We start from the raw sequence: 26,970 nt of genomic DNA, 5'->3' as shown, positions 1-26,970 counted from the left end.
CCTTAGCCCTGTTGCACCACCAATTGGGAGCCGCCTGAAGTAAGTGCCCCCCCAGTGGGAGCCCTCCCAACCCCCACCCCCGTCCGGAGCCAGGACCCCATACTCCCTCCTGCACCCCAACACCTTGCCCCAGTCCTAACCCCCCTCCCAGAGCCAGTACCCCATATCCCCTCCTGCACACAAAACACTCTGCCCAAGCCCAGAGCCCCCTTGTGCACCCAAACTCCCTCCCAGAATTTGCACCCCTCACCCCTTCCTGCACCCTAGCCTCCTGCCCCAGGCTCAGCCCAGAGCCCCCTCCCACACTGTGAATCCCTCAGCCCCAGCCCCCTGCCCCAGCCTGGTGAAAGTGAGTGAGGGTGGGGGAGAGCGAGTGACGGAGCGAGGGGGGGATGGAGTAAGCGGGGCGGGGCCTCGGGGAAGGGACGGGGTAGATCCTGGGTTGCCCTTAAATTCAAAAAGTAATCTTGGGCATAAAAAGATTGGAGATCACTGCTCTAAATTAAGATCTTGTCTGCTCTGGAAGATTCTATGGTGGCTGAAAAAAACCTACAGCTGTCTCTTTAATGGCAAAAATGAGGCCTGTAGCTCACCACTGATATGTACCAGTGCGGTGCCAGCTTTGACAGCAATGAAAGTTGAAGTGTAGATAAATATCTGGCATATTTTTTTACCTGTATGGTTGGAGAAATAGTGGTAACAAATCCTGAACTTGCCTGAGCATTGTCTGTGCCCTGAAGCTTACAACGGTGCAACCACTGGTGAAGCTGCCCAGCCGCATACTGGTGATGAATGACGAGTCCCATGTTTGCCAGTGCAGAAGCAGCCGTTGTGAAGTGATGGGATGACAGGAGTCCAGAGAGTGAAAGCTGCACAGCGTTAGTTAGACGGTTGAACACCCCATGCTTTTTGTTTATGCCTGTTTACCATCAATGGCTAATGAACATTTTGGGGAAATGATGTATTTCATAGGTTTCAACATCGTCAGCCTTTCAATTAAGATGTGAGACCTCCGAATACAGAAAATACTCCAGCAAATCAGGGGAGATCAGAACTGATACTACTGATGTTTCTAAAGTGATAAACAAGCATGAAACTCACTCCTCTCAGCGTGTTTCAGGCCTTCTTTATACTTCATAAAGGGCAAAAGTCTCATTTTTAAAAAATCTCTTGTGGGTCACTGTCACAGGATGTGCTAGCCCTTTAAGATCCAGTTCCACGTGAGCCTAGTTTTCTCCTCTGTCATGGGGTCTGGAGGTTAGAGATAATATGATCAAGAATGAGCCAGGTGGTTGTGGGATGACTATCTAAGAGGCAGCCTGCACTCAGTGTAGAGAGAGACTCACCAGGACTAGGTGCTAGGGAGTGCTGAGGAGCTCTCTACTCAAGAGAGCAGAGGCAGGACCTGGGAGAGGTCCTTCACAGTTGCCAAGATGGTAACCCATGAGCAGAGCCTTAGAGACTTTGCTAAAGAGGCTGGATGAAGGCCTAGAAGAAGCAGACCATGTAGGAAGCTGTCCAGGGGAAAGTGAAGCAGGGGTTTTGAGTGAAAGGACAGTGACCGGGAGTCCCGGTTTAAGGACCCTGGGCTGGAACCCAGAGTGGAGGAAGGTTTGGGCTCCTCCTACAGCTCCAACTGGCAGTGGTGGGTATAAAACCCTGCACTGAGGGGAAAAGGGTGATTGACCTCTGAAAAAGAGACCCTTGAGTGGGACCACCTGAACTCTTTAGAGCCTGGAGAGGGTAGACAGGACTTGTTTAGGCCAACTTTATTTGCCCCAGAACAGGAGGTCTTGCAACTTAATTATAGTGCCATGTCACCTCAATGCACCAAGATATTCTATCGGTAAGTGGTGACTGTGGACCTGTAGGGAAATGGGTCACAGAGTGGGAAAATCAAAATGTGATGTCACACCCACATGAGGCAGGCATGGCAACTATTAAGTGAGTGTTGGAGAGCAAATAGCCACTAATCCATTTTACGTGTTGCTTATAGCATAGCAGAGGTATTTTCAGATCCACTGAGGTTTGAAACACTTCAAACTATTCTCGAAGCATCATAACACCAAACTGCCTGAAAGCAATTTTTGTCTTTGTTTTTTTAAAGATATATTTCCACTAAGAAAAAATAAATAAATGAAAACAGACCCTGCTGCTACAACTTGCTCTTGTTCAGCACGAATCACAGGACACTGAAAGCTAAATAGACTTCTGTTCTCTGATCATCCAATTGAGTCTCTGTTGCAGAATGTAGCTTATAAACACCCTGAAGGCCTGCCATACCTAGCCATACTTAGTTGGATAAGTGCAGGAGAGAGTTGCAGTTTCAATTTGAAATTTTCTTCCTTTTGTCAATTTAAGTCAAAACCAAACTGGACATTATTGTAGAACAGGTTTTATGGTAAAAACTTTCAAACCTGGCTCACTGAATTTAGACTCCTAAAGCCATATTTAGACACCTATGTATAAAAAGGCCTGATCTTTCAGAAGAGCTGAGCACCCACAAACCCAGTGAAGTAGATGAGACCAGCAGGTGCCGAGAACCTGAAAACTGGGCCTCTTATACATAGGTGTCAGGTTTAAAAATTGTGGGCACATATATATTCCAACCATTACATTAGTAACACTAACCACAGTCTGTTATTATACATATTTATCTCTACCCCCTCCACATAGGTTTAAGAACATAGCTACAGTGTGCCATGTAACACATTTGTCACCAACTTTTTTGATTGTTCACCCTTCCTAAATAAAAGCATTTCTGAATTGAATCTCTGTCTAATGTAATTATCAAATTCAGCAGCCATTTGGTCACACAACCCTACTGAAATATCAGTAGGCTTCAGTGTTTTCATGTAGTAATCGGAACCAGATGACAGACATGTCATTGGTGTTTTTATATAATCAGTAACATTTTTGTATAAGATGGGAATTCTAAGAATGAACTGCATCTGCTTCAACAGCACAATATGCTATTACACTATGTAAATATTTATCCATGGTCTCTTTCACTCAGTCACTTGGGGCTCAATCCTGTAAGATAGTGAGAACATCCTTTTGACATGCTCAGTTCCCTTTGCAGTCATCTCACAAGAGCCATTTAACACCTTGCAGGATTCGAGTCTGATGGCCAAATACTAAGAGTTGCTTTGTACCCTCAAAGACCACTGAAATCAATGGAAGTCGTGGTTTCTCAGTCGCTCTAAGGATGTGGCCTTTACTCTGCAATCGAATCATTTCAGACCACAGATCTAAAGTAGTCATCTGTGAATGTAAAACAAGGAAGAGACTTACGGGGCTGACTGCCTAGCTCTGCCATTAAAGATCACACGGAAAGCAGAACCATGTAGACAGACCTGATGGTACTGAGAGAGCCCTGTACCATAATCCCAAAGCAGTGCTCAAAGCAGGGGTATAAGTGATTATACCATATCCCAAATCTCACTGCTACCAGCTGAAAGTCAGGGAAGGGGGAACAGGGGTATGTGATCATGTTTTATGGGGTGGAAAGGATTGGGTGGCATTGCTAGCAAATTGTGTAATATTAAACCCTTAGATATAAAACTATAAATATTTGTTTGCTGGTTATTATTCTGGGGCCTCAGATGTATACTCCATATTTTAACAATGATCTTTGTCCCCCTCCCAGACTTAATGCTATGTGCTAAATTCTCCAAACAGGATAGAGGGACAATCAGCAAATTGGTAATAAAAAATGTACCTTTTTTTTAATCTCATTCGCAGGTCCTAAAGAGCAGACCTGCACTGAACACTAGTTTCTACTAGGTGTATTGTCCCATCATGCACTCTGGTGGCTACATCTGTTCCAACATTAAAGAATGCTGCCTACTGAATAAATCAAGTGGTTTTATCAGCCAAGACTGCATAAGGCGTAGTTCCAAAAACAAACTCTTCTATAAAGTGACACGCTGAGTCTGGGCTTTTCCTCAAAATGTTGCCCTTTTTATCATAGCCAGTTTTCCTTGTTATGGTACAGTGCTCAGAGCAATACTGGCAGACAAAGCTTCTTACACCAAAACACATCTTCACTGCCAGCAGTTATTATGCCTAATGTTCTATTTGAAATATGCCTGCCTCTGTGCTTCTAAAAAGGGGAAAGATTTACTTTGGGGGGCATACATACATTACAATGTATTGTCACATACTTTCTTTAAATAGTCCAGACAGAAGAGTTTTGAAAACAGACAGCTTAAGTAAACAGACCAAGCTTTTCAAATGTGATGTCTCAAATTAAATACCTAATTCCACGGGAGTCTAGCACCCACATTTCATTAGGAGTGGCAAGTGCTCAGTACCTCTGAAAATCAAGCCACCTATATAGGTGCCTAAATATAGACTTAGGTGCCTACTTTTTGAAAAGTTTGATCAGAATGTTTGAAGTGCGGCTCTACTTTGAAAAGAGACGCTATAAAATAGCACCATTGAGCTTATCAGATCTGCTCTGTATGTGTGTTCAGAGCAATTTCTGCTGATTTTAGTGACTAAAATAAGTTTTTACTATTTGCCTCTATGAGTGCTGTGGAGTTAAGAGTGTGCTGCATTCCATTCCTTCTTGTATATCAAACTCTTTATTAAGTTCCCACTGAAAGCAACTGCGTTGCATGTGCATCATTGATGACATAAGTGGAATACAATGAAGTTACATGAGTGTACCTGAAGGCATAATTTGGCCTGTAAAACCTCTATTGCAGTTTATGAAGCATGAAATCGACAGAACCCAGCTTAAGTTTATCATCCCAGAGTGAAGGGATGACATTTTAAAACAAAACCCCACTATGTTTACTGGTGAAATGAGCAAATTAGAGCTGAAGTCATTTAGACAATAAATATGAAACTCCACAACGCTATTTTTACAAAGTCACATTTCAGAGGAGAACCACATTATCGTAAATTGGTAAAATGCAGAGAGAATAAAGATAGCTATAAACCACTTGAGTAAACTGCTACATTCAGGGTTCCAAACATCAACATGAATAGGAATAAGTTTGAAGTCCTGGAAGTGTAACTCCTTTATACTTTAGGCGGGATCAGCGTTCTAAGATGACCCATTTGAAGTGATATTGTCAAGATATTTTAAGTCTTTACCTAGGTTATTTATAACTGAAGATTATTCAAAGTGATAGAATTTAGAAAAAACCATTAATTTTTCACCATGTATGCTGTTTTTCTACCCTTTGCACTTGACTCAGGTTGGACATTGGAGCAAGACGGCAGTCAGTTTTCCCTTCCAGTTCTTACACATATTGGCACAATCAAATATAGCAAAAGTGACATCTGGAAAGAAAACACTAAAGAGCTTTTAGTAAAAAAAACAAGAGTCAGAGAACCTCTAAGACAGAGAGAAGAAAAGATGAAGGGTGACATTTTGGAGGAGGAGAACAACAACATTTGACCCCCAAAATGCAAAAGGCTGGTGTGTCACAGTGGTTGGCCAGAGAGCATCACTGAAGGATACAGAAAACCACTAGATAAACAGCTGATGAAAAATTACCTTCATCCCTGCTGCAGCTGCAGGGCCACTGGGATCCACAGCCTGAATATGGCATGGCTTGCTCCCCCGCACAACAAAGCCCCACCCGACAGCATCACCGACAACCTTGAAAAGGAAAAAAAGACAAAACAGTGTCCATCCATGTAACTCATGGGGTAAAGTCCCAGTGGTTAAAGACATGATTTCAGCATCTTGTAGTCACCAGCATACAGTAAATGCGGCTCCGTGGATAGAAATACTTTACAGTGCCCTCTGCATGGGCTATTAAATCTTTATTTATAGAGAAATCTACCAAATGAATGACTGCATTTGCTTCTACTGTACTCTTCTTTTTTAAGTGACATCAGAGCTGTTGACTAAAGGCTGTGAGAAGCTGTGCTTCCAATTAACAGGTTCAAAGGGGTTACTTTTTAAAAGGCTTTTCTTTTCTCTCTTATTGAATATGAATCAACATTTCAGTCTTATATTAGTCTAGTGGCCCTATGCAACTCACATTTAAAAACTTTAATTCTGGATAGGTAAATACAGTACATATTTCAAATCTCTTTATAATCTTAAGTATTAATAAAAAACAGTTCAGGACCATTAGTGCAATTAACATTACTAGATTTCTGTCAGTATAACTCTACCAAAGTCAATGGTGTTAGGCTGGCATACTGATGGGTATAATAGAGTGGAGAATCAGACTCCACATGTATAAAACTAATTTTAATGGAATCTTATGGCTGAGATTTTTAGAGCACAAGTATCAGGAAATGTAACTAGGATCTAATTATACCATCAGAAAATATTTGTTTGAACCAATTTACACAATGTATAGAAGAAAGATATGTACTGGAGACGTACTGTGAATGTTTTTCTTGCATATGGGGCTCCAGGCATCAAGAGTTCATCAGAAGTCACTGGTCTCTTTAATACTGCAAAAACATACAAAGGAGTATTAAATACAAACCTTTCTGAAGAAACTTTCATAAAGAATTGTTCTAGGATACAATGTCTTCTCCGTCTTGCTTTATTTATAGGGCTTAATGTGTTGTGACCTTAGTGCACGCTTAGACTGATGCAAAGTTGTAAAAGATCATTAAAAAATCAAATATAGTATAATCCTCATTACCTGAAGGGACCATGGAGGGACTGAGATACTATGCTGACAGGCATCCTAACTCTTCCTCAGACAGAGAGACAGATTAGACAATCTACACTACAGCAAACAATATTATTATTATTTGTGCAGTCATTTACTCCTGGGTAAAGTGTGTGTAAAATGCTACAAAATCAGAACAGGTGTAATTGTACAGGTGTAAATGACTGCACCAAGTGCAAGGCAATGGATACACAGGCCCTCTATTAATTACATTTGGCTTCCTCTGTTTTTTTAATTATGACTACGTTTGCTTCTTGTTTTCAGTGATAAACTATTTCTGATGACATCTGATTTTCTTATCTCATGGAAGCAAGCTGGAATTTTTCAGGGATAACATCCTAACATATCTGTATGTGTCCTAAAATGCCATATATGGAAAGAAAAAGAATTCAGGAAGATACACTTATAAAAAAAATTTCTTTCACTAGGATATTGACAAAATGATCTTAAGAGTTCAACTTTGCAGATTCTGCCAGTACCATCATTCTATCTTTTTGAGATCAAAGCCAGGTCTAGTTTCTCCTTTTTAGTTATCAACTCTTACGTTTGTACTGCAAGATGTTTTTCAAGAAAATTCAACATGTTCTGTTGACTAACATGTCACTGCTCTGTAATTCAGATTCAACCGATCACAATTAGATAAATCATCTGTACTGGCGTCCTTCACAGTGTTTCTCTAAATTATGCCTTAAGGAATAGTTTCTTTTTCCCTTGTGATTGGCCAACCCATGCCCCAGACTTCCTTTAAGTTTTCATTTCTCATGAAATACAGCAGAACTCATCCAACAACTGGTCAAGGTCCAGTTTATTAATGTTCTTCTCACCTGATCATTCTGGTTCTGCTATTGAGAAACTTTCTAAAAAACTCATTCCAGTTTAGCAGAGGATTACTTGGAGTATGGGAAAAGCTGGTAGATCCCTGCTCACTGGTCCTTGTTTCAGACTCAAAAATAAGTCTGCTAAACTGTTCTGAAGGTAGAATTTATGCCTAAGTGATTATTCATTTTAAATAGAAACACAGTGTAAGGAAGGTGTCAATATATTCTTTTCTACCAAGATTTTATAATCGGCTATCTTAAGATATACTTCTTCTCACTAGTCATGCGACATATATAACCAGAGCCATAAATGAATGGAAATAGTGGGTATACTTAAGATAATGCATATGTTTATCAACAACAAAAATGCCAGCCTGCTTGTCACAGTAATATTTCCAGGGTATAATGAATGGTTTAACGGGAGCAAAAGTTCACCATTTAGAATACGTCATAGAAGAATCGCTGGAGAGAATACAGGTGCACCTAAAAAAGATCGCACTGTGGCAGCCACAAATTGGAACATACAGACGGCATGATGGAGATGAGTGGTAGACAGCACTTGACTTTGAGTGTGTGATGAACAAGAATGAATGTGATTCACAAAGAAGACATCCTCCACAGAGAACACTAGCACTACTGAATTATGGCTCTAATCATGTGACCAAACTGAACCCATCAAGTTCTTCTAACGTAAGACTTTACTGAAAACTCCAAGCCAAGGCCAAAGACAAGCTGTGCAATGCTCTAATGCAGTGGTTCTCAAACTTTTTTTTCGCGGACCACTTGAAAATTGCTGAGACCACTTAATGATCTTTCCCTATTCCCCCCAAGGCCACCACCTCACCTTACATGTGCGTCTTCTCCAGGGTCCAGACACCTAATAAGTGGGTTGCCTGCACGACTCCACTAATTAGGCGGGTCGCCCTTCATTCTCTAGTGTGTGGCTGCCCAGGCACGCATGTTAGAGGGAACTATCTGCGGACCACCTGAATGGAGCTCATGGACCACTGGTGGTCCACGGACCACAGTTTGAAAACCTCTGCTCTAATGGCCAGAAAAAAAACAAACAAAAATTTACCACTCTTTGTATCTCTACTACTTATATCGAGTATACTGAGTAAAATTCACCCCTCTACTGCTCAGAACCTGAATAAACAGCCCATGATTTGAACAGCAGCCACTGGCCCCTTTGGGCCCTCTATCAGAAACTTCAGGTCTGAATAGCCCCACTGAAGTCCATGCTTACACATAGCCACTGGTCCCTTCCCCAGACTGCTCCAACACCCTACTCCCCATCAGTTCAGAATCCCTTTCTGTATCACACTGAGGACGCAGCCCCATGCTCTACTCTCCCTGTTAAAGGACTGAGGAAATCATTTAAAAAAGAATATAAGCTTGAACCCTGACTGCCTTTAAATTCTTACACAGAATGGTGTAAAATCTAAACTAATTTAAGGGTTTAAATTGTCTCTGACATCCTCAAAGCTACATTTGCTATGTTATTTACACAATAACTCAGGTGGTTACCAAAGCCTAAGTTTTCCTCTCATCCATGCAATGCCAGCGAAGTCACGCCTATGTAACTGAAAAGAATTTATGTTTGGAAACTGATATGGCAATCTGGAGGTAAGAGTGGCTATAAGGCTGGGCGTCTTTCTAAAAAGATATGCACTAGCTCAAACAAAGTTATGGATTTGATGCAGAAATTATTGGGTGAGGTTCTCTGGCCCATGTTATGCAGGAGGCCAAACTCAATAATCATAAAGATTCGACTAGCCGCAAAATCTGCGAATCTATCGATCTTTAAAATATGCCTCAAAAGACAAACTTAGATGAAGCAATAGAAACAGTCACTCATTTACCCTCACTCTCTTTAGAGAGAGCTGCATTCTGTCTAATCTGCACCAATTCCATCTGCTTACCAGATTTTGGGTTGCATAATACTGGGGGGCTGCTGCTGAGGGTAGGGCTGCTGCTGAAGTAACCACTACTGCCGCAACTGCTCATGCTACTCCTTCTGACTGCTGATACGATCTTTATCTCTTTGGTGGGACTCACTGTACAAAGGAGACAGAAAATACAGAGAGAGAAAGGGAAATCGTCTGGATTCTTTTGGCACATTTCCCCTGCTTTGTTTAAAATAACAACATCGGAACATGCTTTCATTTATAATAGTGTAATCATACTATCACAGTCCACACTCACCTATGTGCTGCAGGAATTAGGACGACCCGATGTCCTGATTTTATAGGGACAGTCCCGATTTTGGGGTCCTTTTCTTATATAGGCTACTATTACCCCCCACCCCATCCAGATTTTTCACATTTGCTGTCTGGTCACCCTAGCAGGAATACTTGAATTACACATGAAAATTTTATTTGTACTCTGATATGTCGGATTACTACGTGATCCATTTTAGCTAATTTAATTCTCTGTAATGCTTCCATTACTGTGATTTCTAGGTGCCAGTGCAATAGTGAAATAGGCATTTTAATAAGCAGAATATTTTCTGCAGTTATCCCCTGCTTTCTTCCTATTTTCATCTTGCTTCCTAATGTGTACTTGTTCAGGCATTTCCCCACCTCTCCCCACAAACTACAACATACAGTTTATGCAAAAACACTTTTGCTTTTTAAAATTTTTTTAGCAAGTTTTAAAAAAAAGAAAAATGTCCAAGCTGCCTAATTTCTGCCTGTGGAAAAATGTAAGCCTGAAATCCTTTATACGAGAGCAACAAAACAACACAGGCAGCTAATTATTTGAAAAGCCAACCAGGTAGAAGAACCTGTTTACTGGATATGATATTTATTCATAGATGATCCAGTGAGCACATCTCTTCAGCTAAATCTGCCTCATGCTAAAGTGAAGGGGGCCAAGCTTTAGGAATGACACATGTCTTCAAGGAAAAGTTAAACAACGGAGAAGTAAAAGGCACAGAACCAAGGAATCACCTGACTGAAAACTGGTGTGCTTTCTGTTGTCATGGTTCTGCTTGCGCAGGCAAAAGGGACTGTCGTGACTTTCTGGCATCAAACGGGATTTCTCAGGGAGCAACTCCATCAGCCTCCGTCGCCGGCGGAAATTCATTCTGAACTGGTACAGCAGGTTGCTATCCATAAAATGGTGCTTGTTGGACACTGGGGAGAGAAAAAGGAGTGAAAACTCCCTGTCTGGTAGAACACAAAGTAGGGAGTGAATAGTATACATGAGGTTGCCGTTTACATGCATGCATCCTCCTTGGTGATAGCAGCACACCGCGGTCGAATTGCCGCCGAAGCCGCAGGACCGGCAGACCTCCTACAGGTGCGCCGCCGAAAGCCACCTGCCTGCCGCTCTCACAGCGACCGGCAGGCCGCCCCCCGTGGCTTGCCACCCCAGGCACGTGCTTGCTGCGCTGGTGCCTGGAGCTGACCCTGGTTCACACCAGTGCTTGTCCTCAGCAAAACTTTTGTCTTTCGGGGGTGTGTGTGTGTGTTTTTTAACACCTCTGAATAACAAAAGTTTTGTCTTTCACTTGCCAGTGTAGACAAAGCCTAACACACATGAGCTAACCCAAGGTGAAAACACAGTGAAGATAAGGCACTTTAAATTTAACACAAAGTAAACCTGTCATGGTCAATCCCTGGAAGGGGTATCCAGCTGTTTACTGTGTCTTCATGGTGTTTTTACCTCAGGATAGCTCATCTGTGTTTGTTACCCCAAGATGAAAATGCTTTTTTAGCACTGAAAACAAAATCTTAGAGAAAATTAATATCGTGTCTCATGAATAAACAGAAAGGTCATGCCAATCAGCCAGAACTGTGATGTTCCAAGTGCTGAGTAATGAACCAGCCTGCTTTGCTCCTTGCTGTTTGTTTTTTGAACTGCCAGAAGCACACACCATTGTTACAGTGCTTTAGAAAAGCCAGTGGCACTCAGCTTTAGTGTGCGTCATGTCAGTGCTGAATTTGTTGGCTCTCCAAGCCAACACCCCAAGGTCTTTGTTAAGATGAGGATTTTACATTTTGTAGGCAATTCAATTCCTGGTTGTGAGATTCTAATTACACCACTGATGATGGTGTCCCGGTCTGCTGAGCTCATCATTTTGAATACTTTCATTTTATAATAACAAAATAGAGTTTAGGAATTATCCCCATTTTTAAAATGAAGAACAGAGACAGAGAGGTTTGGAGTCTTGTCCATAATCACAAAAAGGACCCGATGTAAGAGCCAAGGCTAAAATTCAGGAGTACCTATTTCCCCACCCCATTATCAGACCGTTAAAATATTTCATAGAGGACTTCCAGCAGTATTGTATTATCATAGCAGAGTAAAGTAAAACAAACTCATGAAACTTCTCTTTGTGATAATCTCATAGACAATCTACTAATGCTGAAGAAGATATGCTATAATTTATACAACATTCTAATGGGATTTTTATTCCAACTCTCATGAGACTGGGCCATCATGAATATTTACAGGGATATATATATTTCAATTACCACATATCAATAATTAATATAAATATAATAAATGATTTCTGGTTCAATTTTAATATTTTCTGCACTGTATAAAATTCTTCTCAAGTAACTATATTCTCTCTATCTTGTTAACTTCTTTCCTTTATTAGTACAATTGTTTCGACATTCTTAAGAAATCATGACTCCTGGATCATTGGAAAATCAACACACATTTTTACTACAGATGTCACAGAGCAGTCTAAAATTGTGGAGTGACTATTGCCCATGACACTCCATAGCCTAATTTGCTTATGATAATTTATCCCTGTGTATCTTGCAATAATAAAGCTTGTTTTGACTAATATACTAAGTAACCGTGAGATAGAGGTTATAGACAGAATGGGCCACGCTCACCCCTTGTGTAAATCATTTTAGACCATGGAGTTATGCCAGGGATGAGTTTGATCTAGTATGTGAATATAACTGGAAAGAACATAGTCAGAATGATGCTATCATCATCTATTGTAGAGACACAAAAAGATATGCTTTGCCATCGGAATATTCTCCCTTCTCACATAAAAAGTGTAAGTACAGAATTCTGAGTGCTCATTCAACTGTTACAAAATGTTTCCCAAATTCTGAGTTATACCTATGTTAAAAATATAAATATCGGGGTGCCAGCTCTCAGCCTCAGGAAGAGTAAATACTTGACTCCTGGATATTGTGTTACTTAATAGGTGCTCCTCGCCAAATATCAGCGTTAATGCATAATTAAGGAGATTGAAAAACCAAGCTCTTAAAAAGGAAGGAAATTCCAAAAGTTAACAATGAGCGCTCAATTTTAGGTGCCTCTTTGTGCTTATGTGGTCAAATAAGGTATTTTTAAAAAGTTATTCCTATGGGGCACTGACTATTTTCTGCTCTAAAATTGCATAATGGTTTCCATCTGAGTCACTCTACTTTAAGACTTCACCTTTAGGGCTGAAATTCTCCATATCTGATCTCTGCCCAAAGGTGACTTTATCTGGAGTGTCTGAGCAAAAATGGCTCCACCAGGTTTGAGCACAAAGAGAATGAGGGATAATGGAATTATATTTTTTGAACTACCGCACAGATGAAAAGGTTGAATTTTTGAAGCTTAGCATAGAAACAGCCTTCAAAAAGGAGCAGTGCATAGCCTTGTTCCTGAGGAATCTGGTTTGAACAAGTTACAAGCATTTGAAAATTACATTTTGGGAATGTATAGTAGCTTGTCTTTTGCTAAGCCTCTTAAATGTGGACAGAGCATGGGAGCTCATCTCAGCAGTCAGCTTACCCATCACATATTTTGCTTAAGTCAGCAGAGAAGGAAGGAAAGAATCCTAAACAATTTTCATAGTCACAGAGAGATACACAGACTTGCCTAGCATGGACTTTCTTAGGTGTAATTCAGTGGATGAGGTTATTAATAACCTTAAAACTAACTTAGATGGGTAAGCTATGAAACTAAGGAAAGCCTTACCAATGATTGAGAAGGAAAGATACAGTAAATTGGTGTTTACAAAGTTATTAAAATACATAAGAATTTATCATACAAATCCTAAGTCGGTACATACATCCTGGATAATACACCCAGGACTAGAGATAAGGCTGCATGTCGTGCTTCCCGTCTCATCTACACCTGTTTTGCATGGGTGTGACTTCACTGGATTCAATGACATTACTCCTGATTTACATCAGTGTAAGTGCAAGGAAATTTAGGCCCCTTAAACCTGACATATCCCAGCCTTTGAGTTCTTAATACTGGAGCTTTAGCAGTTTTTGTATGGCTCTATCTATACATTATTTGCCAAATAGTACAAGAGATAAAATACAATACAAACTGTAAGTTCCCATATAATTTTACATACACTTTCTAACACTTACATACAATCTTGTGATCAGCAAAGGCCACGAACAACTCTCAGATTTACAGTGAGAGGGAAGCACTGCAGGAGAACAAATATTATCTTTATTCAAATTTCACAAAACTGGAGAGGATTTATAAAATGTGAAAAGTTATTTTAATAAATTAGATGACTCATGCTTTAAAACCCAGGTAATTTTCACAACCATCTTTTTCCTGCAATTTCACCCACAATTTCAGTCCCACATGATTTTTAATGCTGATATCTCAGCCACCACCACAATGTGGTGATTAATACTTTCTGCCATTTGAAAGCTGTGCGCCCCACTGGGACAGATTCACCAGTACACTCCAGCTGCTTTGCACCCTGCAGCCACAAGAAGCAGCCATAAACTCAGCTTAACTACTAGTTAAAATAGGGTTATGGTTATTTTATGTCACTGGTGCAGAGCAAAGGAAATGGAGTGTGCAGGTGAATCTGCTTGCTAGCAGTTCTCAAGTCAACAGCCGGACTGGAAGTAGCAAAATGTTAGCAAACTGTATGGGATTTTAAGACCCGATGTCTCATGTCTTTTCACAGCTGGAAACAAATGCTCTGAAGATGAGAAACGCTGCTTTCCAGAAGCACACAGAATGCAATTCTAACCCTTTTGCTGACTGGGACAGAGGCCCTGGTTCTACATTATGTTACACTGATGGAAAACAGGAGTAACTCCACTGGTTATGATAGAGACCTGCTGGCATAAAACTGGAGTAAAGGTCACAGATCCTTAACTGTCATTAGTCCCTCCAAGAAATAATATTTTTGGCAGTAATCCAAGATGTAATATAGCAAGTCCCAGACCTCAATGTAATGTTTTGATCTTTGAAACAATAGGGCATTGTCCTGAAGTTTACACTCCAAAGAAACAGCAAATAAAATAAAAAACAAATACGTGACGAGGAGCAGATCCTAACTGGAATGCCTCGCAGCACAGGTGGTCTTTAGAAATTATCTGAAGGAAGGCAGGGCAGGAGCTTGGTGTACATGAATGGGATGTACCATCCTTCTGTGACTGAACTGTTTTCTAACCTGGCTTTTCCACACCCTCCTATGAAATGTTTTGGATCAACTCTGATTTCTTTTTGATTCTTCACTTTTGCACACTACCCCAAGAAGAACTAGTGTTTTAAAAAGCAGACAATAAAGCTACATTATTGTGACAGTCTGTATCCCTATGTTCATTCTTTTTACAAAACTATAATGGATTTTGTACAAAGTATGGCTTGTGAGGTATCATTTAAAAACTCATAATGTGCTGATCATTACTGTGCTGGTAAAATATGTGTGGCAACATTGTATGTAAAGTTATAAGATTCTACTGTATAATATTACTGAGACATATACCAAGTTTAGAAAAGTAGGTAGAAACCAGTTCCTCAAAGACAAAAGGCAAACTGATGTCTCAGCCAGGTGACAACAAAACCAAATGGACTATCGCCTGATTAAGTGGCCATTCTTTGGCAGGAAAAAGGGTGTGAGTGAGAATTTTACATCTTGGCAAAGAAACTGCTGGAAGTTCCTGTCACACAGACTTTCTGTCTCCTGAACCCCAGCTAGAGATGATTCTCAAGAGGAGGAAAAGACATAAAAATGGGGAACAGATGCCCCAACTCATCTCTCCCTTCATCTCTACTCACAGACTCAACAACACCTGAAGGACAAAGCAATCAGCACTGAACTGAGGCAGGGGATTCTGGCTGAAACGATTCCAGCCAGTAAGACTGGTAAAGCATGTGGTGAGAGAAACCTTTGCTTTGAATTCATTTAGCTTGTTAAGTTACATATTAGATATATTTTAACTTTTATTTACTTTTAACAAATTATAACTTTTATGCCTCATTACTTGTAATCACTTAAAATCTATCTTTCTGTAGTTAATAAACTTGTTTTATTGTTTTCTCTAACCCAGTATGGGTTTGCATTGAAACGTTTGGGAAACTTAATTTGGGATAACAAGATTTGTGCATATCATTTTCTAGTAATGAAATGATTGACTTTATATGAGCTTGTGTTGTCCACGAGGGCACGGGGCAGTACAAGATGCACATTTCTGGGGGAAAATCTGGAACTGGGAGTCTGCTGGTTTTACCCTGCAATGAAATTCATGAGTGGCTGGCTACAGCACTCATACAGTATAGTGGGGAGTGATTTACATGCTGAAGGCTGTGTGTGAGCAGACCAAGAGTGGTTGCTCTCACAGCGAAGCAATGTAAGAGGCACCTCAGGTTGGTGAATTGAGGGAACACAGCTGTCCGTCAGTCCAGATTGTGCCCTATTAATGTCATAGTTATAAAATGATGGTGCCTTTTAACTGCCCTTCTTGGAGGAGAATACATAGCTTTCTGAGGCTGCCTCTTATTCCTCTGGCCTTTTGCCAGCTCAGTGTCCATGTCTTGGAGACAGAAAACAGAACGAGGGCACACTTTTGCATGAGGCTCTGGCAGGGTGAGCCTGCTAACTTTAAAAACAAAATAAGGGCCTTGCTCTGTTGTCACCCAGTATTCACCATACACTCAATCACTAAAGCCCTGACGGAGACAAAATTTGTATCTGCATCCGATCTGTGATCCGCAAAAACAAACTGGATATCCACAGATTTGCAAGGCTTTAGATATAAAATTTGGATCTGCATCCATCCATGATCCACAAAAATGGTCCGTCGGTATCCACATCTGTGGATGCGGATATAAAGAGGATATCTATGGATTTGCAGGGCTCTATCAATCACAGTCTTGATATCTCACACCCTTCACTGCAGAATACAGCCATTGGGACTCTGCAAATTCCATTTCTCCTTGGGACTCTGCAAATTCCATTTCTCCTTTGTCCATTCCTGCTGCTTTTCACAATGCAAACAGTACAAGATGAAAATAAATGGCACTGTATTTTTCATTGGATTGTGCTTTTCCTGTTCCTCTCAAAGGTTTCCTGTTTTTCTACAGGTTTCAGAGTGGTAGCCGTGTTAGTCAGTATCAGCAAAAAGAACAGGAGTACTTGTGGCACCTTAGAGACTAACAAATTTATTTGGGCATAAGCTTTATGGGCTAACACCCACTTTATCGGACGCATGAAGTGGAAAATACAGTAGGAAGATATATATACACAGAGAACGTGAAAAAATGGGTGTTGCCATACCAACTCTTACAAAAGTTTTTTTCCCCTGCTGATAATAGTCCACCTTAATTGACTAGTCTTCTTAAAGTTGGCAACACCCATTTTTTCATGTTCTCTGTGTATATATATCTTCCTACTGTATTTTCCACGGCATGCATCCGATGAAGTGGGTTTTAGCCCATGAAAGCTTATGCCCAAATAAATTTGTTTTTCTATAGCTAATCTAGCATCCGCAAATGTGTTTTAATAATGGTACTATTCAGATTAGTTTCTTATTACATATTGATGAATCACATCTGTTTGGAGCTCTCTCAAGCTAAGGAAGAGAGTCAGAACGTTTGCCCATACATTCAGTAAGCAGAGAGACAATTGATCCTTGATTCTCCCTACTATATAAACATGATACATGTATCTCTAGCCTTATGAATGTGTATATATTATTTGAACTGCAGATAAAACCATCTGTGTACATACTCCAACAGATGTTTAAGCTCTTGCTATGACAAACCAATATGGTGTTGTTTCCACATTTGTACTGCAAAGATTTCACTTTCCACGTGCAAAACATGTAACGTTGAACTGTTTCAGTTTCAGACTGTCTCATATAAACAAGGAGACAGCTTCTCAGTGTAAATCATCAGAGCTGTTCCAAATCACACTAGCAGAGGATATGTCCCTGTGTGTGTATACACACACACACACACACACACACACACACAAACAAACAAATACTCCAGTTGTAGGTCAGGAAAAAAGTTGTGATGTAATGAGAGAACCACATTTCATGCATCATAGCTACGAAATATGACATTTTTAAGCAGTATAAGAAAAACTTACGCAACAGGATTCCAAATTATAGGACTCTGAAGTCCAATGGTAGCTTATCTCCTATTAAGTAATGTATCTTGTACTGATTGTTCCCTGCTTCAACACTGTACTTCAGGTAGTTTAAAGCATGAAAGCAGGTTAAAGTTTGTAAATGTAGTATCTAGAGACATAAAGGGTAACAAGAAAACATTCTACAAATATATTAGAAGAAAGAAGAAGACCAAGGACAGGGTAGACCTCAATGATGGGGGGGAAATAACAACAGAAAATGTGGAAATGGCGGAGGTGCTTAATGGCTTCTTTGTTTTGGTTTTCACCTAGAAGGTTGGTGGTGAGTGGATGTCTAACATAGTGAATGTCAGTGAAAATGAGGTAAAATCAGGGGCTAATATAGCAAAAGAACAAGTTAAAAATTACTTAGACAAGTTAGATGTCTTCAAGTCACCAGGGCCTGATGAAATGCATCCTAGAATACTCAAGGAGCTGACTGAGGAGATAGGTGAGCCATTAGCGATTATCTCTGAAAAGTCATGGAAAACGGGAGAGATTCCAGACCACTGGAAAAGGGCAAATATAGTGCCAATCTATAAAAGGGGAAATAAGGAGAACCCGGGGCATTACAGACCAGTCAGCTTAACTTCTGTACCTGGAAAGATAATGGAGCAAATAATTAAACAATCAATTTGCAATCATCTAGAAGATAATAAGGTGATGAGTAACAGTCAGCATTGATTTGTCAAGAACAAATCATGTCAAACCAACCTGATAGCTTTCTTAACAGGGTAACAAGCCTTGTGGACAGGGGGGAAGCGGTAGAGGTGGTATATCTTGACTTAGTAAAGCTTTTGATATGTCTCGCATGATCTTCTCATAAACAAATTAGGGAAATGCAGCCTAGATGGAGCTACTATAAAGTAGGTGCATAACTGGTTGGAAAACCATTCCCAGAGAGTAGTTATCAGTGGTTCACAGTCATGCTGGAAGGGCATAATGAGTGGGGTCCTGCAGGGATCAGTTCTGGGTCTGGTTCTGTTCAATATCTTCATCAATGATTTAGATAATGGTATAGAGAGTACACTTATAAAGTTTGCGGACGATACCAAGCTGGGAACGGTTGCAAGTGCTTGGGAGGATAGGATTAAAATTCAAAATGATCTGGACAAACTGGAAAAATGGTCTGAAGTAAATATGATGAAATTCAATAAGGACAAATAAAAAGTACTCCATTTAGGAAGGAATAATTAGTTGCACACACACAAAATGGGAAATGACTGTCTAGGAAGGAGTACTTTGGAGAGGGATCTGGGGATCATAGTGGACCATAAGCTAAATATGAGTCAACAGTGGGACACTGTTGCAAAAAAAGCAAACATCATTCTGGGATGTATTAGCAGGAGTGTTGTAAATAAGACACAAGAAGTAATTCTTCCACTCTACTCTGCGCTAATTAGGCCTCAACTGGAGTACTGTATCCAGTTCTGGGCGCCACATTTCAGGAAAGATGTGGACAAATTGGAGAAAGTCCAAGAAGAAGAACAGAAATGATTAAAGGTCTAGAAAACATGACCTATGAGGGAAGATTGAAAAAACTGGATTTGTTTAGTCTGGAAAAGAGAAGACTGAGAGGGGACATGATAACAGTGTTCAACTGCATAAAAGGTTGTTACAAGGAGACGGAAGAAAAAATTTTCTTCTTAACTTCTGAGGTTACGATAAGAAGCAATGGGCTTAAATTGCAGCAAGGGCAGTTTAGGTTGGGCATTAGGAAAAACTTCCTTACTGTCAGGGTGGTTAAGCACTGGAATAAATTGCCTAAGGAGGTTGTGGAATCTCCAACATTGGAGATTTTTAAAAGAGATTAGACAAACACATGTCAGGAATGATCTAGATAATATAGTCCTGCCACGAGTGCAGGGGACTGGACTAGATGACTCTCAAGGTCCCTTCTAGTCCTATGATTCTATGATCTTTTTCTGAAAGTGTAAGATTGTTTTCAAAGGCAGTGGATTTTATCTAGAATATTAAGTAATGCCAGCATTAGCATGCACTCAGTTCAGTAGTCTGTTCAGTGAATCATTACAGTCTGCCTATGTGCATGTTTAGTCTTTAACAAAGCAAGTTTATAGAAGGCAGTTATCTGCTTTTCTTTGCTTCTAAATAAAGTATGCAAACTACGGAGTTTGTGGGTAGGGGATAGGAGAAGATGAAAAAGGCCTATCTAGTTATCTTTTATGTTGCAGCTGTTAAAAATTGAAACTTTTGTCAGAAAAATAGAATGAAGAAGATAATTTGGAAACAAGTCTTCCTGCTTTACTTATACAGCCCTATAGATGTGCACAGTGCATCATGAAACAAATACAGACAAATTCACTGCCCACAAGAAAGTGCACTGGAAGGAGTGAGATAACACGGGGGGGGATGGTAAAGGGGAAGGATGAAACTGAGGACAATATGATTACATGATCACATGGGAGGCTCTCACTCCTTACCCACCTTAAGAGTAAAAACTTGAAAAAACTTGAACTGATAGCAGAAAGGTTGTTTTTAAAACCTGATGTAAAGTACATAACATGGGCTGCGGATTTAGCCTAAGAAGTTAAATTGGGAGAAATCTGAATTCCTCTAGGGACACAGCTAGCATGGAATTTTGTAAAACAAACAACCAAAAAACCTATGGTGAATAGTCCTCTATGGACATCACCTTTAATTCGGTCATATTTATACTAAAATCAGATATAGTGGTGGGGAGTCTCTAAGGCTTCTTTGGGGTGCTGAATGGAAGTTTGTGTCACTGAGATAAAGCAGGACATCAGCTGTAAAGAGTGATTTTATGATCTTTAGCATAGACGCTGATGGCCTGAATACCTGGAGAATTTCTGATAGCTATTGCAAGAGATTCAAGGATTAAAACAAACAGAAGAGGTGATAAAGCACACTCTTGTGTCATTCTTCAAGGGAGAAAGTCTCTGGTTAGGAGCCATTCCAGTCAAGGAAAGTACACGGTGAATTACCAACAGTTACATGGAGATTATAAATTGAGGAATGAAATTATCTACAGTATCAGCAAATCATAGTCCAAAAGAGAGAGAGGCACTTAAGGAAGCTGTACATTTCAATGTGTGTTACACTCAAAAAATAAGAAACAACAGTTAAAAATAGGCAATTGGAGAAATATATTAATGCAACACGTACACTATAATAAATGAAAGATGCTTCTGGACAGCTTAGCCCCTTTTTCAAGCAGCAAAAGATAATCAGATCATAAGGGTTTTTTTAAATTTTCTTCTACTTTCAGGTCTGTACACAATTTGAAACAGATCAGTATGTATTTATTGGTGAATACATAAAACAGCATTATATCTTGCTGCTTAATATTGCATTCCTTTGCTTAGGGAAAGTTTCTTGTTACACAATGCTACACCTCTACCCCAATATAACGCTGTCCTCGGGAGCCAAAAAATTTAACCGCGTTATAGGTGAAACCGTGTTATATTGAAATTGCTTTGATCTGCCGGAGCACGCAGCCCCACCCCCCCGGAGTGCTGCTTTACCGCGTTATATCTGAATTCGTGTTATATCGGGTGGCGTTATATCGGGGTAGAGGTGTACTATATTTCTGCTTGCAAAAGGTGGAAGAAAATTAAAACATTTTTAACATGTTCTTGCAATGTAAAAGTTGCTAGCAGAAGTAAATACTTATTGTACAAGTCACTGTGATCGTTGTTTTCATCCATGAGAACAGTGGATGATTAGTTGACAATAGACAAAATCTTGAGAGGTGCTGAGCTCCCCCATCGAGCTCCCCCATCTGCTATAAATTAGTAGAATCTGCATGTGCTCAGCGCCTCTCAAGATTGGGCGCAGTGCAAACAACCAGATTACATTTTTTTTTAATTGTGAAATTTATTTAGATTTAAATAATAATTTTATAATACTACAACAAAACCTTTATTCAAACAGGAACTCTGCTAGCCAGCTACCTTCAAAAGAGCTTCTTTCCATTCCTGCATCTTTCAGGGAAGCAAATGTTGAGCCCTCTCCAAAAACCCTATCAAACAGATATATTAGTGCTGATGGAAAGTATCAGGTGGAGAGCTCTGGATTTTAAAGACTTGTTTATCACCAAAACAGGTACAGCATAGTCGGCAAGAATGCAAGTTTCTTCAAAACACGATGCCTCCGAGCATCATCTCTGTTCTACACTGTCTACCTCTGCCATAGGGGATAGTTCAATGACAAATGAGACTCAGAGCAGAGATACCAATTAGTGCCAATTGTGATGTGAACACTTTCCTACCAGGAACTGGGCTAAAGTCATTGACTGTTTCATCATGGCCCCCTTCAGATGCTATTGTTTGGCTACTACTGGTCCAAAGTCAAACTGATAATCTAAATGAGAAAAGGGACTAGTAATGGAAGACAGAACCTAAGTCATCCATTTCCTTACTCTTGTTTCTAAACTATGTCTTAGTTCTACAAAAGAGTTGGGAGAAGACTTTTAGCTTCATATGTACTATCTTCTTTACTGATTTGGAAGAGATTGCAAACAGCATATTAATGAAACTCACAGAAGATACTAACTTGAGAAGAGTTAACACCAGTCATGACACAGGACTAATACAAAGGGAAACAAGGAGACAAAAAGCACAGGGAAAAAACAACAAATGAGATTTCATCTGGAAAAAGGCAGGGAAATAACATCATAAATATAACATAGTAACATGCAAGGGTATTCTGGGCCCTTTTCTGCACTGCCTGTAGTGGTTGACACCTGATTTGGTAGCATTTTATATCCACTTTGCACTTCAGTCCGTGACTATACAAGGTGCAGGGCACAAGACAATCAGACCCAGTGAATCTAGGAGAAAATAATCCAAGATACATGCATGCAAATGTAAGCAGCAGCCTGGGAAGCAGGAACACTGAAAGAGATGAGTAATCTGGCATAGAAACAAGAGATTGAATGTTGCTTCCTAGGTACTGCATTTCTCGTAATTTGGAACTGGATACAAGCACAAGCTGTACGGCATATACACTGAAGTAAAATCAATGTGTGTCTAAATTTGGTGAGAATTTTTAAAGCATTTAAAAATATACTATTTTAAGACACTGCCACAGAGCATATGCAAGTACTGCCTCACAAACACAAGTGGTGTCATAGGAGAGGACTTCCCTCTCCCAATATGAACCAGATCTAAAAGGGAAAGCGCTTAACAGCTTGAGATCCCTTGATCTTGATCTGATCCCAGACCTTCAACTTGACTGACTGCAAGCCTGCAGGTATGCATACAGTCCTGCAACTCTGTATCCATGGTGCTCTGGATGAAAGAGAAGGAACACTCATATGCCAATCTTTGCAGTATCAACCACATTTATTCTCCTCATCTAACCATGCAGCATTAATTTATACTACAAGGGCCAGACAAACTGCTAATATGCTGACCTTGAAGTTAGCAAATTAAGGGCCAAATCCTGCTCCAGCAAGTCTTGTACAGGAAGCAGGAATGCTGCCTAGTACATTGGTCCTGTGGTCCAAGGATCCTGACAGGATTCCAGGAGGAAAGAGCCATGAGGCTAACATTACTGTACCTTTGTAATGGAGTAGGTCACATGGCAAGCTAGTGTGTGCTACAAGCAGTCTTTTGGGGGACTGGCCACATCCCTCAGCAGAAAAACCATGCCATGATGTGCCAACTGATGTTGTAGCCCCTCCCCCTCTTTAGAGATCTCTTGAGCAGGGGTTCCCAAACTGTAGGCCACGGTCCAAAGGTGGGCCATGACACAGTCCCAGGTGCTCCGCCATCATGGGTGGAGTTTTGGCAGAGTTGGGTAATGGCCGCCGCAGCCTCCAGGCTTAGGTAGGTGTAGTCCTCGGTGCCCGTGAACCACCGGTGCTGGTGGTCACAGTGACCAGGTAGGATGGCATAGCCCAGCCCGGCGCACACACAGCCACAAGGAGTGAAGCTGCCCCACTGAGTCAATTAGGGACTGAGCGCACAGACTGGCCCTGCAGCAGCAGCAGCACCCCCTCAGACACAACCGCTCCCGACACCCTGAGCTACATCCCTGCTGGCACCCTGAGCTACCCCACTCTCTGCACACAGCCCCTAGCTTCTCCCGGTCTGCACTCTGAGATACACTCTTGCCTGCATCCTGAGCTACCCTTCTCTTTGCAGACAGCCCCTAGATACTGCTGCCTGCACCCTGAGCTGGCTGAAAGGCTGAAAATTGTAGAAGAGATCAGGTTGAGCCTCACTAACATATGTCTCATAGACTCATAGACTTTAAGGTCAGAAGGGACCATTATGATCATCTAGTCTGACCTCCCGCATGATGCAGACCACAAAGCCGTCCCAATCCTTTCCCTTGACTCTGCTTTTGAAGTCCCCAAATCCTGTGGTTTAGAGACTTCAATTAGCAGAGAATCCTCCAGCTAGCGATCCCTGCCCCATGCCGTGGAGGAAGGCGAAAAACCTCCAGGGCCTCTGCCAATCTACCCTGGAGGAAAATTCCTTCCCGACCCCAAATATGGCGATCAGTAGAACCCCGAGCATGTAGGCAAGAGTCTCCAGCCTGACCCTCATTGGCCATCATACTATTTACCAGCTGTCACCTTCAGCCCCCAACTAAAACCTCTCCAGTGCATCCAGAGATCTACAACCTATTCTGAAAGATGATCCTTTACTCTCACAGATCTTGGGAGACAGACCTGTCCTCGCTTACAGACAACCCCGCAACCTAAAGCAAATACTCACCAGCAAGCACACATCACTGAACAAAACCACTGACCCAGGAACCTATCCTTGTAACAAAGCCCGATGCCAACTCTGTCCACATATCTATTCAAGTGACATCATCATAGGACCTAATCGTGGGCTGTAGTCCACGAAAGCTTATGCTCTAATAAATTTGTTAGTCTCTAAGGTGCCACAAGTACTCCTGTTCTTTTTGCGGATACAGACTAACACGGCTGGTACTCTGAAACCTGTCATTAAGAAGTGGAATTTTATACAACTGCAAAATTTGTCCTGTGCTCTTTTAGTTTTATGCATGCACAGACATGCTTCTCATTCTTTTATAGAATCTTTGCTCCAATCATCTGATGAATTTAATCAGTGGTTGCAAAGGCAGACTAAATACAGTAACTTTCACTCTATGCATCCGAAGAAGTGAGGTTTTTACCCACGAAAGCTTATGCCCAAATAAATCTGTTAGTCTTTAAGGTGCCACCAGACTCCTTGTTGTAATTGTCAGTGACAACTCAAGCATTAAGAGATGTACAGGATATGCTGCCCTAGTACACAAAGGGACAAATTTTCAGGCTATGACCTCTATTAGGGCATGCAATTGTTGTGAATCATGACTTGCATACACAAAGTAGTAGAATACTCAGATGAAACCACATTTGCTTGTACAAATCCTGTAGACGTTATCAAGGCCATTTGCAAATTCAATTATAGCATGTGTAAATTTGAGTATGCACAAAGGGAGGTCAGACCGAGATCCTTTTGAAAATATACCCCAAGTTGTCTATCAACTGGCTATAATACAACACTTCTGAAGTCAAAATGTTTCACCTTTCTACAGCATTTGCATAATTCCTTTTAAACATCTAGTTTTCCTTTTTAAATTAAGCATAGTTAATAGCTTCTTGTGTGAAATCTGGGTTGAGGCTGACTGATTAAAATGAAGACAAACATGACAGGAAATTGTGCTCAGCATATAAAAAGAGTCAAATACTGCCTCAGCTACAAAATATTTTTCTGAAGTCACTGAAATGAGAACAAGTATCAATAAATAAACCGGCACTATTTAGTTATAGATTAATATAGAATTAATAGATTTAATATAGAAAATTACCTGGATACAGACTAGTTCTATCATACTTACGATTGCAGAGGTAATATAATAAAAAAACAGAAGAGCAAAGTGTATTTTATTCTGCTTCATGCATATTCAACAATATAGTTTGTTAGAGATCATCTTTAGGAAAAGAAGGAATTTCATTCTCCATTCCTATTCAGTCCATGTCCTTGCTGCTTGTACTGCCAACAAGGATGTCAATTAGTGTCAAGTGAAACTTTATAGATCATGACAAAGAAAGCACAAGGAACATAGTCTGGTGTTCAGATTCCAGAATGAACTCACTATGCTGGCAGTGGGGGAAAATACTGTTTTTATTGGTAAATGGGGTGCATTTGACCTAGAATTCAGTAAGGGGGAACAAACAGAATACACATACCCACTGTTGCAGTTTGAGTCTAAAACTATGTAAAGAAAAGCTCTCAAGCCTAGCTTGGCTATTTAAGGAAAACTAAACTGCAACGACTTAGTAAGTCTATAGAGACATCCATTTGCTACAGCTCAATCTGTAATCATTCGTGTTAATCTTTCACCAAATAATTTCTAACCCTATCCAAACAAACAGCTTTAGTGAAACCTGGAGGTCAGAATACCCTTATAAAACAAACTTCTGTTTTAAAAGTCTGCCCAAAGTATTCCCAAATATAGTGCTAAGTTCCAAGGCCCTGATTCAGTTTTTATTCCATCTTCATGCAAGCAAAATCTCTAAGATGTTAATGGAATTTACCTTTGTCAAATAAAGGTGAATAAGGATCTCAGTGTTTCACTTACATTGGGTACAATTCTGCTCTAGCTTATGAGATGACCACCCATGTTCAGCCATCGATTTTCATTGCCCTTGAGTGATCACTTAAAGATTCACGGGTTTCAAAACTGAATCAACAGAGGTGCTACTAATTCCAGGATAGATTGTGCTCTTGGCACCCTTTAGCTCATTGGAGACAGATGGACCAATTGTAAAAATAGGAACAGAACAGAGTAGACTAGATGGATGTGGAGGAACTCACTGTATCCAGAATCAACCAGGAGAAATCCTGCTTGACTAGGCTTACCCAGGCAGTGTACACCAGTAGGCCCAGCAAACTACCCCTTTTCCATACTGGCTGGTGTGGGGAAAGGAAACACCTTCACATCACCTCTCCTAGGGTTACCATATCTAATAAATAAAAAAAGAGGACTCTCCACGGGCCCTGGCCCCACCCATTTCCCCACCCCCTAGCCCCGCCCCAACTCCGCCCTAACTCCGCCCCCTCGTCCCTCCCACTCCCAGCCACGGGGAAAGGGCTGACCCAGCGCTACCGGCTTCACGGTTTGCCGGGCAGCC

The 26,970-nt window shown here is 40.7% G+C and overlaps 1 protein-coding gene across 4 annotated transcripts in view; it reads right to left on the bottom strand.

Moving 5' to 3' along the window:
* Positions 1–26,970, bottom strand: part of LOC117873919 (DEP domain-containing mTOR-interacting protein) — a 110,756-nt gene that overhangs the window by 22,163 nt on the left and 61,623 nt on the right. For all 4 annotated transcript variants that reach the window (XM_034763819.1, XM_034763818.1, XM_034763821.1 and 1 more), the window contains exons 6-9: positions 10,426–10,611; positions 9,397–9,531; positions 6,359–6,429; positions 5,513–5,617 (exon numbers count right to left, since the gene is read on the bottom strand). In XM_034763819.1, the coding sequence (XP_034619710.1) occupies positions 5,513–5,617; positions 6,359–6,429; positions 9,397–9,531; positions 10,426–10,611 (497 nt within the window). The remainder of the gene's footprint in view (positions 1–5,512; positions 5,618–6,358; positions 6,430–9,396; positions 9,532–10,425; positions 10,612–26,970) is intronic.

Source organism: Trachemys scripta, chromosome 2, assembly GCF_013100865.1.
Source record: "Trachemys scripta elegans isolate TJP31775 chromosome 2, CAS_Tse_1.0, whole genome shotgun sequence".
Lineage (NCBI taxonomy): Eukaryota > Metazoa > Chordata > Testudines > Emydidae > Trachemys > Trachemys scripta.
Note: the sequence above shows the minus strand (reverse complement) of the source record. Positions and strands in the feature narration are given on the sequence as shown.